The sequence below is a fragment of the Dermochelys coriacea genome, chromosome 5, assembly GCF_009764565.3.
Source record: "Dermochelys coriacea isolate rDerCor1 chromosome 5, rDerCor1.pri.v4, whole genome shotgun sequence".
Lineage (NCBI taxonomy): Eukaryota > Metazoa > Chordata > Testudines > Dermochelyidae > Dermochelys > Dermochelys coriacea.
This window is the reverse complement of record NC_050072.1, coordinates 98,011,057-98,024,900: the sequence shown is the minus strand read 5'-3', so window position 1 is coordinate 98,024,900 and position 13,844 is coordinate 98,011,057. Positions and strand designations below refer to the sequence as shown.

Here is a 13,844-nt window from a genome sequence, read left to right as displayed (position 1 = left end):
AGGTTTTCCTCCTTTCCCCCCCCTGCTGTGGGTGATGGCTTATCTTAAGTGATCACTCTCCTTACAGTGTGTATGATAAACCCATTGTTTCATGTTCTCTGTGTGTGTGTATATAAATCTCTCCTCTGTTTTTTCCACCAAATGCATCCGATGAAGTGAGCTGTAGCTCACGAAAGCTTATGCTCTAATAAATTTGTTAGTCTCTAAGGTGCCACAAGTACTCCTTTTCTTTTTAAAAAGGAGTGTATTTTTTAAATAATTACACTTCAAGATGTTGCAACAAAAAAATTACTCTAAAGTATTAAGAAACTCTTTTGAAGGAAACTATTTCTGTTCATTCAGACTTAACTGTTGGTCTCAAAATGTTAGCCCAGTTGAGACTCTGGTTTATTTAATTTTAAATTTTTAAAGTGTTATATTTTATTACTGTCAAAGAGGTGTGATTACTTTGATCAGTTTGTTTATTCTTTCTGTACTCAGTAGACACTCAGATAGCATTACTTGTATTTCATCTGTGAGATATGAAATAGAGAAATATGAACTAGAAAAGAACAGAGAATAAATGAATTGCTTGGACCTTGTGTAATTTTTTTGCAGGAGTTGTCCATTTTGTCACATCTTTCTCTCTTTTGTCCTTTTTTTAAAGTTCGCATAGTCAAGTTCAAACATGTAAAGGCAGTGCATTGGTAGCAAGTACGTACTTCAGGTCCATGACTTGAACTCCCAGGTGATCTTATACTAGTTCATAATATCCTGCCTCTGAAATCATGTGTTAATAGCATTGCAGTTCCTCAGCATAATAAGATTATTATTAACCTTTGTCAGCCTGGTATGTGGTGCCCATGTGTGGATGAGCCTTCTTTTCTAATTCTTGTTGGCTTTAGCCCTTGCCTTTCTTCTTTGTCAGATCGAGCCTGGCTAATAGAACCAAGAAAGGTCCAGAAACTTCAGGAAAAGATTTATTTTGCACTTCAACATGTGATTCAGAAGAACCATCTTGATGATGAGACCTTGGCAAAGGTAGATCCTTAGAACATGTTAGTTCATGACTATATTTACGGAACAAGTGTTCCTAAAGATTCAGGAGCGTTGCCAACATGTACATAGCAATTCTATTATAACTCTTATATATTTGATAACCAAAGTAAGGCTTTGATAGAGGATGATTTCAAAGTGGAGGAACAGCAATAGTGCTGCCGAAGGTGAAGTGGCAATTTAGTCATTACCAGATTATCTAATGCAGTATTCAAAATGTAATCTTTTTTTTTAAAGAATTCACTGAGAATGAGAGTCAGAAGACTCTGGAAGATATTAATATAAGAATTCAGAAAGCAAGCTCAGTCTTAATATATTTCCCCACTGAATAAGGGTAAGAAAGAAAGTGTTACCATTTTATAATATTTTGTTTCAGTTGTTCGACTGAGGGGGTAATAAATTCTGGAATTTGCAATCACATAAGGGGAACATAGCATTGAGTTATCCCTGACGGTTCACAGCCATAGATCATCCTGAATAAATCTGGTATTTATTCTTTATTCTATTGGCCAAACTATTTTGCTTCTGAGTTGCTGTAATTGTAATTGTTTAAAAGAGAAATAAAATTTGTAAACTTGAAGTGTGGCGGGTCCCTTCCAGATTTCAGTAGAACCAAGATAATAGCTTTATGAATTGGGCTGGTAAGGCTTCTTACTGAAATGCTCCTATACACATACCTGCTAACATCGGGGGAAAGTGTAGGCACATTGTTCTAGAAAATCAAATGGAGAGCGCATAGCGAATCTGGCCCCTTGCTTTTTTCATGTCCACTGTAAGGATCACAAATATATATCACATTTATTTTGTAATTTTTAGAGATTTCATATTTGTCAAATATATGTACTACTGTAAAAAAGATATTGAAACTGTCATCAGAAAAGTAAGGCAGTCCTAGTAAATAAGTAAACCTCCAATTAATTTCAATCAGAGTTTTGCCAGAGGAAGGACTCTAAAATGTGTGGCATGCATTACATAAATTGTAAATTCAGAGGAAATGGAGACATTTTAATTAGGTAGACTCCTCATGTAACTGCACACAAATCTATTGCTAGACAAAAAAAATGTTACTTTCCACAGGAAATTATCTTGGTTTATGTAGTGGTATTTTGATTCAGTTAACAGCAGCATGCTATATGCTTAGTTTTTCTAGGGAAAAGAAAGGGAGTTATTGCTATTCTTTTCCCTGGTACCCTATCTTATTTCCTTCTTTTTTCACAACAACCATTAGTGGTTTTATTTGGTGCTATTATGGGAATGAGACTTCATTAAGGGCCACCTCCAATATGCAGCCCTCTTTCTTAAATGGCCACTTTAAAGTAACTCCAAGGTTTTTAGGACAATTGTGTTTGGCCTTTAATTAAAAAACTATCTCTTCTAGACAATTTAATTTTGCCAGTTGGTGTGGTCATTTTAAACAGGTTTCACTGTTCTCAGTGAATCACACTCAGTTACTCTTCCACCCAGCAGGATGCTACCTCTGTTCATTCTGGAAACCCTGCTTTATTCTAAACACTTTCTTGCTCTTTTTTCCCCCTTACAGTTAGTAGCCAAGATACCAACCATTACTGCACTTTGCAACTTGCATGGAGAGAAACTGCAGGTATTTAAGCAATCTCATCCAGATATAGTGAATACACTGTTTCCTCCATTGTACAAGGAGCTTTTCAATCCAGACTCTACCACGGGCTGCAAGTGAAGGGGAAGATAGAATTGTCACATAGTCCTGGAATGCATCACTGTTAAGACAAAAGAAATGTTTTCATGAAGACTTATTAAAAATGTCACTACTGCAACACTAGGAATGTCCTGCACTTAATAAAATTATTTTTCACCGCTACAGTTTGAAGAATGTAAATATGCACCTCTGAGTGGGGCTCTTTTATTCTTGTCTTTCTTTTACTTCTTTTTTTTTTTAACTGACCATAAATATACAAATATAGGACACTGGGTGTTACCTTTTTTATTTTATTTTATTGGGGTATGTTTTGGGAGACAACTGTTCATAGAATTTTATTGTAGATATAAATGAGAATAGAGCAGTACTTTGCAGTATTACTCTTGCTGTTTATTGCTCAAATATAATTTAAGAAAATTCCACTTATTACACTTGCCTATTTCTATGTTTTTAGATAGTTTAATGCATGTAGAAATTTATAGTTGTCTTGGAAATTGTTGTGCATATATGAAATATACATATGTATGTATACTATAGACATATATATATATGTAATATATGCACATGCTGTAGCTTAAAAATCCCATGCCTACTTTCAAAGGATGCTCAGTCAGGCTCTCCTGCAGTTTTTACTCTCCAAGTCATGTATTAAATTTATGTTTGGCAATCAGGATTTTGCTCTGGGAGGCAGAGTTAAATCCTCACTCACCAACATATAACAAAAGGATGGTATCGCTTCTGAGAAACTTGTCATATAGAGTGTATATGCAGTATACAGTCTGTAAATCAAACATTAAGATTGTATTAATGATGCAAAAGCCTTGTCTGGATGGTTCAAATGGGCAGAGGAAAAGTTATTTGGAATTTTCTCCCTGTTACGGGAATAAAGCATATATAAAAATGAACATAACAGGACAGCATGCCAGTAAAGTATCCAAACCGCAGAGTCAAAATGTAAATTATCCCAAACAGAACATTTTTGTGAATCAGCAAAACATTATATTTTATTAGCGCTTCTTAGAGAAATAGATACAGGGCCCATCTTGCTCCCATTGACTTAAATTGAACCAGGAGAAGGCCCAAAATATAGCTTTGAAGAGTAAAAATGTGATATGATGATGGTCATGGTGATGATGACAGTGACACTCTGTTGCCCGCTAAGTCACCATAAGCTGTTGGATGACAATGGAGGGTTTCCATTTCATAAAACTATCTTGCTCAGGTGCTACTATTAGAGGTTCAGGATAGGTAAGTGAGGGGATGTGATTTTTTTTTTTTTTTTTTTTTTTTTTTTTTTACAGATTTGAATTAAAAATAGAGCTAGGCCTGAGTAGCAGCATTCAAATGCAAATGTGAATCGGTCCCGGATCATTCTCCCAAACCTGAGAGTGTTCAAATCCATGGTTTGTATTCATGTCTGTCTCTTTGTGCCACAGATACGGGGCCGAGGGGAGTGGGAGGATACCACAAGCTGAAAAAGCAGTAATGAAGAATGTGTTTGTTTCTCCCAGATCCACACGCAGTAGACCTTCCACCTGTGGAAAGATGAGGGATTCAGCTTCCCCCATAGCACAATCCCTACTGTCCTTTTATCCTGTGGAGGCTTCTCCATAAGTTCAGGGACCTGAGAGTGGATAGCTGGCAAAGAGGAAGAATTCTGAGAGTGTGAGCGACAGTGAGATGAATTTCCCTCCCCACTCTCCCACCCCCCCAAACCACATAGAAATTAATAGCCATTCAGCATAGCGGAACTACCCTGTAAAGAGATTTCTGCAGCCTGCATGGAAAGCCCTGTTGGTATGGCTCCACAGTGGAACTGTGTTGATAGGGAGCTGGAGGAGACACCCCAAGACCCCACAGCTGATAGGCAAGTGCAGGGTTTCCACACGGGTAGCCCGGAGCCTCTGGCACATTTCCAGGAATCTGCAGGATTCTGGTCTGAATCTCCGCCTCCTCCTCCTTCCTCAGAGACCAAACCCTACATCTTATCAATGAATCCATAGGAAATTCTGATAAGGGAATTTCCTTTCACCCACTGGCCACTCTTCTGTTTCTTTGGCATAGGAGTGGCCTATCTGGGCAAAGTTAAGAATTGTTTGTCTCGCATGCTCATTATCTTTCGTAATCATAGACAAGACACAACAGCAATAATTTTTTTAAGCCTCTACTATGCATGTAACCTATAGTTTTTATACTAGATCATTTTTTCTACCTGCCAGTTTCTAATCTCAAAAAATGCACAGCTGAAGTAGTTCTGCTGGGAAGGGATTTGCTGTAAACCTGATTGTGGTTGCAAAATTACTTTGTACTGTAATCCATTTCTGAAATAACTTGTTTTCCAAACCAGGGCCATGTCCCCTGATATTACTAATTACACCAAAAATGTCCTAAAATAAACAAATAAAATTTGCATTTCTATAGCAACTTCCATCTCAATACAACTTACAAATACTGATTTAACCCTAGAACACCCTTGTATGGTGAGGAATGTATTTATATCCCCATTTTACAAAGGAGGAAAGTGAAGCACAAGAAGACTAAGGGGCTGACCCTGTACCTCCAAAGTCAGAGTTTTACTTGACTTCATCTGAAGCAGAATTTAGAGCCAATGTGTGACTTGCTCAAGGACATGCAGGACATCTGTGGCAGAATGGTGAATAGATCCCCAATTCCATTTTTCCTCCTCATATTATTACTATCTAGAGCCTTGATTATCCGAATTTACTCATTGCCCCCCCCCCCAGACAATCAAGGTATGCAAATATGTTACAGTAAGAACAAATAAATGTGAATATAGCTAAAAATAAAACTATCCACCAGGTCAGGTGGTAGCAGCTCAGAAGAGTATATTTATAATTATATATGGTTAATCCCCTGCTTGTCTTTTTTTAAGCACAAGAACAAAAACATATAGTTGAAAACCCTCAAAGTGTTTGTTTCAATATTGTGGTGACCAGACATCATAAATTTAGCCCACCCTTCAGACCCATAGAATAAGTGATTAAATATAATTGTCCTTTTTGGGGGGTAAATAATGAGGCTTTGTTATGTGGGTAAATAAGAACAGTCCTTCATTATGCTGTGTTGCTTCCTAAAAAGTTTTTCATTCCTTTTGTTTCATAAAATAAAACAACTATCTTTGGGAATTTTACCTCTTGTACTCTAATCAAGTTTACCGGATATAAACACAAAAGATATTACTTAGCATTTATATAGTGCTTTTCTTCATCAAAGCACTTACTTAACCCTCAACCAGTTAAACCTTGCAACACTCTTTATACATAAGGATTATTATACCTATTTTAAAATGGTGAAACTCAGACAAATAAATTAAGAACCTTGCCAAAGGCTACAGAAGAAGCAGTGTCCAAACTGGGATTAGAAAACAGGGATTTTTTCTTAAACTATTTTTAATGTGCACTGCTGCCCCTCTGCACTAAGATGGAAATAACAGTGGTGTTTAAAAATTGCTGATTCACAGAACCTTGATCACCATTAAAAAGGTAACAGTTATCAACAGTTACCACTATAATTATTCAATTTATTCATTGCAAATTATATTTGTTGTGAATTTAGCATCCCACTTTTTTATTGCTTTTGAATAATTTGCAAATACACCCTGATTGTCCAATTTATTTGTTAGTATTCATTGAATACTTAATACAAACAAATTTTGATACAACTTGTTTGCAAACATTGACTAGTTGCTAATTGCTATTCATTAACTGTGGCGTGAGACTGGTAATTTAAATAAAATGGTATTGTTTCTGCTCCTTGACTGGATGACTAAAACTTTTAAAACCCAGAGAACAATGACTAATCGATCATGCACTCTAGTGCAAATTTTTGGATGATGATTCATTTGTGATGATTCAAATTTAAAAAAATTGGGGATTTGATACCTTTTTCATGAATAGGTGACAACCATATTAAGAACAATGTACAATATGAGCTCCACACTTAACAGCAAACAGAACATAGTTTTTTATTTATTTTATTTCAGAACATATTTGTGCATCATTTTATATAGTATTAGTACCTCTAGTGATTCCACAATTGTATCAAAGACAGCAAAGGTTAATTCCCTACAATTAGAATATGTCATATTTCAGCCACCACTCTATTAACTACTTACACATGTAGACTTTTTTAATGGCAAGCACTTTAAATTAGACTGATTTTCAATGACTGATTAATTCCAATGCTTTAACAAAAAAAGAAAGTTTTAAAAAATCATACCTGCTCCTCCATTTCTAGTATTCTATTCAGATAAGTCAACTACATTGAACCAAATTATCCGCACCGTCTGAACCGACAGATGTAGACGGCTTGTTACTCTACTACAGAGATTTAATTTTGGTTAAATGTCACTCCTGTTAGCTCTTTGTATAAAGAATTAATTCCAAGAGTCATATTTCCTTCTAATGGGAAAATTACTTTCCTGATTGCTAGGAAAACAGGGTAATAGAACTCACTCAATTAAACCAAGCAGTTTCCAAATACAATATATGTTTTGATTGGTTTGTGATTGGCAGCATTTAGGGTCTGATTCTGCAATTTGTCAAGCTCCCTTAGCTCCAGTTATAGATAATGAAATCGGAGGGCCCTCAGCACTTCCCAGGAGGTATTTGGCACCTGATATAATCAAAGGCCTCAGAGTTTGGAGCTCCCATTTGAGCTTTGTGGAATGCATGTCAAATGTTGCCTTCATACTTATTTTAATGTTTTTACTTTGTGGTTCCCATTGTTAATTTCAGCTCCATTGCACATGGGATAATTTATTTCCTCTGCTTCACCTTTGATTTTTAGATTGGGCCAATTTATGTGTTTGGGAAGGTGGGGAGGATGAAAAGTTTATTACCCAAGACAAGTTTTACGAAGTGATTGGTTTTTTTGTTTATGTTCATCGTAGGTAGCCTGCAGTAGTGTGAATTTTTCTTTGGGTTAGCTGTGGTTTGTTCCCCCTCCCACTCCCTATAATGACATTTACATTGAAAAGGGGGCAAATCCTGTTCCTTGTGTAAATAAACTGTGTAGAGAAGTGCTCTGCAAAGGCTGGGGAAAGGAACATTCCTCTTGCCCCCTTCCACCTCCACTCCAAATTGTGGAATGATAGTAGAGCTGCTTCCTGGACGCTACTGTAGCCTCAGATGTGCTGTAGCCCCTAGGACTTGGAAGGTGTTCTGGCAGGTAGATCTGCATAATCACAGATACACAGGTCCTGGCCCCTGGCCCCAAAATCTCCCCTATGCTACTATGGAGCTGTACAACATGTCACAAAGGGTGTTCAGTCTCCCTACATCTTCCCCCTAACACTATCCTACCCCATGCAGCCTATCGCCATTGGTTGTGCTGCATTCAGAATCACACAAAGCCCTTGCTGGGACTGGAGGATTTGGCCATATTGTTATACAATATTACACATTCCTGAAATATAACTGGGTAATGAGATGAGAATGAAACATGCTACCATCATTTTGGGCTAAGCACATCCTGTAAAAATATGTGTGTTGAAACTGAAACTTTTGTTGAAGACAAAAATAACTTCCTTTTCCCTGACACTAACAAAATACACTATCTATTCTTAACATTACCCAGCACTTTCTGCCTCCACTGTAAGGACTACCTACTGTCTCTGACATCCTGTAAAAACAATGGATCAGAGAATCAGTCCTCTTCTTTCCTTTAAAGTTTCACACTTTGTAAATGACAATCACTGCTTGATGCAGATGTTGCACTGTATGCCACTCAGGGATGTTTCATTATTAAAAATAAATATAATGGTAATAATAAGGAAAAGAATGTTAGAGGCTTTGAAGGGCACACATTTAGATGCCCAAATGAGAGATCCAGACAAGGCTTTCAAGCCAATGATTAGAAACGACATTGGTTAGAAACTGAATTCACTGTCATTGTTGACTCAGCTCAGTGCAGTACCTTCTTCATTTATTGTTTCACATTCAGTACAGTGTTTCTGAGCAATTAATTTATTTTTTTGAAATGTCCCCACAGAATCAGAATGTAAATTAGCTCTGTATGATTTATTGAATTTAGACTATTGACGAAAGAAAGTTTGATTTAAAGATACTGAAGTAAGGTACCATTAATGTGGGCTATATTCAGAATGGCTGGAGGCATATAGGATGAAGGACGAGGACCCAGAATAAATGATAACATGTTGGTAGTTACAGCCACCATTTTGCTGACTGACCATATGGAGAAATAATCACTGAGAGCAAGCAATAGAAAAGAAAGAGATTAACTACGCTCCTTTACTCTCATTGATGTATCAGATCATCAAACCTATCCCCATCTGGACCACTAAGCCAACTCTTCTCCCAGCCTATACCCATGGGCTTCTGAGCTTATGCTCATTTCTGACTGAGACACTGGTATTTTTTGCTACTCCACCAGAGGCATGATATTCCCATATTCCAACTACACTAGAATTGGGAGTCTACGCTCCTCCTCCCCAGTCCTAATCCTTGATGCCTTAAGCAGGCCCCTACTTCATCTGTTTACAAGAACTGCCTTGCCCTCAGTGTGCAGGGAACTTGAAAACACACACACACACACACACACACACACACACACAAAATCAATTTCCTCCAGGTCCCTGACCTAGCTAAGCTGTTCCTACCCCTGACCATGATAAGATCACATCACTTCTCCCAAGTGTGTTAGGGGTGAGGGCAGCTAGGATCCCTTTCTACCTCTGTGTCCCTCATATAGGAATGGTGAGTGGGAAACCTCACATCAAAAGTTGGAAGGGAGAGACTAAGGCCCCTGCTACCAGTGGTTTAAAGCTATTGATCTATCTAGCCAAGTTCTTATACTGGCAGGCATCACCATAGTAGCTAGCACATTGCAGCTTGAGTTTAGGCTATTCAATTTTCTGGGCTACTTCGAGCCTGTCATGGAGGTTATGGAGATCCACAGGTATGGCATTAGAAGGCAGAGCCCCCAGACCAATGAGAGAGCTTCCTATCTCAAACATGACTGGGGCACTCAAGATCTGTGAAGTGACTGGCCCACTTTGGAACAAGCTTAAAGCTAATTCACCCCACAGAAGCCCTCCTCTGTCCTTATCCTGGAGACTTGTGAGACCTTCTCCACTGGGAAGGCAGGAAACTCTCTCTGTTTGTCTCTCTCTCTGCCAGCAAAGGCAAGTGGCTTGGACTTTATGGTTCTCACAGTTAATCTTGTAAATCACTAATGGTAATGTCCCACTAATGCACAGTCTCCAAAGTGATCTAGAAGTAGATCATTTAACTATAAAAGTCACTTGCATGCACAGCCTACGCTATAGAAAAAAAAGAAAACCAGTGTGAAAAGAGAAAAAATTCTCCAGTGGTATCTAATAGATCAGTAATTCTCCCTAAAAGGCAGTCTGAATGTACAATGACATGGCTGGATTATGCCAATCTGCTAGTGTCCTTTTTAAACAATCCTTCCATTTAGTTACACTAAAAGCCTAAGGAAACACACAAAAGCATCCACGAATAAGGACTAGATTCTTGTTTGGTGCTTAATATTGCCTGAACATTTTTTGCAGACAATGAGAATAATACTGTTGACAGTGAGTTCAGTAACTTGATGTATTGTACATACATATATTTATCATCCTAACAATTCAACCGCATCATAAAGGGAGAGTGAAAGAAAACATCATTGAATATAGCAGCAATAAATTCTAAGTGTTTCTTTGTAACTATACATGCAGAAAATGTTTGCTTTGCACGCTGTTTTCTGTACAGTAACATAAAGAAAAAACTTCATCTACTGTAGATATGACAATGTTTTTCCATATTTGTTGGACTTTGATTGAAGATACTGCTGTTGGGAAACATGTATATGTTTCAAGGCAAGGCAACGCTCCTTGTTTATTGCTATACATTGGCAACAGTGAAACTATATCTGGACAGAATTAGAAAATTGTCTCCTTGTTTTCAGTTTTGTAACCACATTGGTCCCTTATTATTCAAGCAGCAAAAGCCCAAATGCGTTCAAGAACAAATAGGGCCAGATGGGCAGCCACAGAGAACAGACTTTACCTTGAAGACTGTTCTACTTAAAAACAGCTTATAAAAAAAAGCACTTATATTTGTCTTGATTAGACGCCCAGCTTAAGAAATCAAAGTAAATAGATTAGTCTGTCAGCTTCTTCTGGGATTCAAATGCACTATAATTGTTTTCTTTAAATGTGTCACTTCAGTGTCTGAATCGGGCAAATTTTTTGTTGTTGTTAATATGAAATTCTAATAATAATGTAACCCTTTGAGGTTCTAAAGTGTGGACCATGCATTTGTGTGCAGTAGATGGGGATTTGTTCATGCACTTATTATTTAAAAAAAATCACTGAATAGCATAACAAGTGAACTAGTTGTGGTAATCTCTGCCTCTTGCATTACTGCAGTGTGACCTCCAGTAGGCTATAGGGAGCAGCTCAGTGACTGTATTTGTAGCCATGACTAAAGCACAACCGAAACTCTAACTGAGCTACTGTTCACACCCTGTTCAAGAAAATGTAGGGGTGTTTTGAGTTTTATGCTAATCTCTGTGGGATGATTCTCATGTCAAACTAATTGCCCTGGCTGTAATTGATGGACAACAAATATAAATAAATTAGGAATCTGAATGACTACAGAAATCCCTTATTTTACTACTGCATTGTCTGCCTCATCTGATTAACACTAAAGAAAGTACTAAAAACAAAACAAACAGAAACTGAGTATGTATTGTAGAAATGTAGAGGACAAATAAAATATTTTTTCAAAAGCAATTACTTTTAATATATGCTTGTGGAAGGTCTACTACTATGTATGCTGTCTCTGTAATTTTTGCTGTAAATAACTTGGGACAGTGAATACACTGATTTTTTCTATGTCTCTGTTTAAGCATAAGACTTTGTAACAATTTTTTTTTAAACAGGAAAAAACATCAAAGAGCAAACTATGTACTTGCTTCCTATAAGTGTAATGTTTTCTTCAGTTTTTAATGGAAACTGATTGTAACAGATAAAGCCTTTTGATCAGCCATTGGTGTTTAGAGTATACTTTTGCTTGTAATGGGGGAAGAATAAGACAGGACTGTCAATGACACCTGTTCCCAATGAGTCTGTAAAGTGAGTATTGTGCTAATAATACCTGAAGACCGCATTTGAACAATGCAATTTGCAAAAGGTTACTCAAGCAAATAATGTTTCCTTACAGCGTATGGCTTTTATGGATCTTTCCAGCATGAATTATGTTAATAAAAACAAATTCTTCTTTCCCATGAACGAAATATTTTTGTATGCTTTTAATTTCTTATTCAGATTTGAGGTCAGGCCACTCATTAGCTGTAACCTGAAGCCATAACTGACCTTCGCCAAATAAACATTTTAAAGATCACAATAGACAAAAGAAACTGTGTCCAGAGTATCAACAGCTATAACAACACAAGCAGGAGCATAAATAACATGCAAACCATTTGGATGCCTTTCCTGCATCCTAAGTATGATTTTAATGGCTAGTATTTTATGATTACCAATTTATAAATAAAATAAAAATAGCTATTTAGATTTAAATGAAACTTTCTAATATTTTTAATATCCCTGAAAATGCTTCCTTGCTTTTAGGATTGTGAGCGGATATGATTTTTCATATACTTCCAAGTTTCAAAGGTTTAATGTTTTTATCCTATTTCCAATTACTTTTGTTAGTGTGAAGTGAGATGTTAAATCCCAGATTTCAAAACCCTGAGCTATTTGGTGCTTGGCTGTAGCTACATTGTTGTAAATTGATTTAATTTGATTTTTGAGGGAGAGGTGGGGTAACTTGCTACTCAGTGAGCATGCTCACCACTTTGGCAACACACAAGAGCTTCATTGCCTGATGATGAGTGTAAAAAAACAAATAAAAAATGACTCACACTCGAAGAATGAAAAGTACTTTCTAAAGCTAAATGCCTCCTAGAGCCAACATTGATTTTTTGTTTCTGAAGCTTAATTGTATAATAATAATAAATTAATAATGAATGATGTATTTTTACTAGCCTGTAGATGCAAAAAGCAAAACCACAAATGACAAAGAGACATATTGGTTGAAACTCTGGCCCCATTGAAGTCAATGGCAAAAGTCATATTGACTTTAACAGAGCCAGGATATCATCCACTGTTTTTACATCTGCAGTTTTCTTCTGATCTCTCTCTGCTCTCTTTCTCCCCTGTTTAATATATGAGCCCTAATTTATGTGTATGTGAGTAAAACTACAGCCTGATTCATTTAGAAAGTGACCATTGAGGGTTTTTTTTAAAAATCATGAATATCCTAGAACCAGCATCCCTGTCGAATATAAAGGTTTTATATTGCTTTAGAATGTAATAGATTTTTGTCTTATTTTATGTCCTGTAATTTATTAGTTCAATACTTTTAGCATTCCATAATAATGCACACATGATTTTTGAATGTTTTCTGTAAATGACAATCAATGTTGATGAAGTTCCTTTCTTTAACGCTGAATTAAAAAAAAAAACTGTATAAGAAACTAAAACCTGCCTTCTGTCTTTGTTTTATTCTGAAGTGGGGGGCTGTATGTTTATCATTTTATTCAGTGACGGAAGTGTAAAAAAAAAAGTCATGAAAGAGAACATTTTCAGGATTTTTTTTTCTTTTACCTATAGCATGACATATAATATGTGTATCCCTCAATACACCAAAACAACTGTTAATTTACAACTTAAATTAGAGCTGCAACTTTTGAATATGTAAATGTTAGAGATTTCTTTGGGTTTGTTTTGTGAGGGGGGTTGTTTGTTTTTAAGAAAAGCTTCAACTAGTAGAAGACTGTCGGATTTTAGTTCAGCCACTTCCATGAATGGAAAATTCAGAGTAATATAAGATTTTCTAATCAGTACACCTACTGAAAAAAGGACCATGTCAATCATATATTTTTAAAATTTACCTATGTGTAAAAAAAGTGACTAACACTGCTACAGAAAGTCTCTATCTTCAGAGTCTGAGGACATAAGGCTAGATTTTTAAAGAGGCAGCAAATCCCACTAGGTACTTATCTGTGCTTTTAGGTGCCTAAAAACCTTTACATATAGGGCCTGACACTGCAAACCTTTACAAAAATCACACATGTAGTCCTG

At 36.6% G+C, this 13,844-nt stretch overlaps 1 protein-coding gene across 1 annotated transcript in view; it reads left to right on the top strand.

Moving 5' to 3' along the window:
• RORB (RAR related orphan receptor B) overlaps positions 1 to 12,513 on the top strand; it is a 218,322-nt gene extending 205,809 nt beyond the window's left edge. The window contains exons 9-10 of the mRNA XM_038403352.2: positions 908 to 1,020; positions 2,576 to 12,513. Of these exons, the coding sequence (XP_038259280.1) occupies positions 908 to 1,020; positions 2,576 to 2,731 (269 nt within the window). The 3' untranslated portion in view covers positions 2,732 to 12,513. The remainder of the gene's footprint in view (positions 1 to 907; positions 1,021 to 2,575) is intronic.
• Positions 12,514 to 13,844: the final 1,331 nt, after the last annotated feature.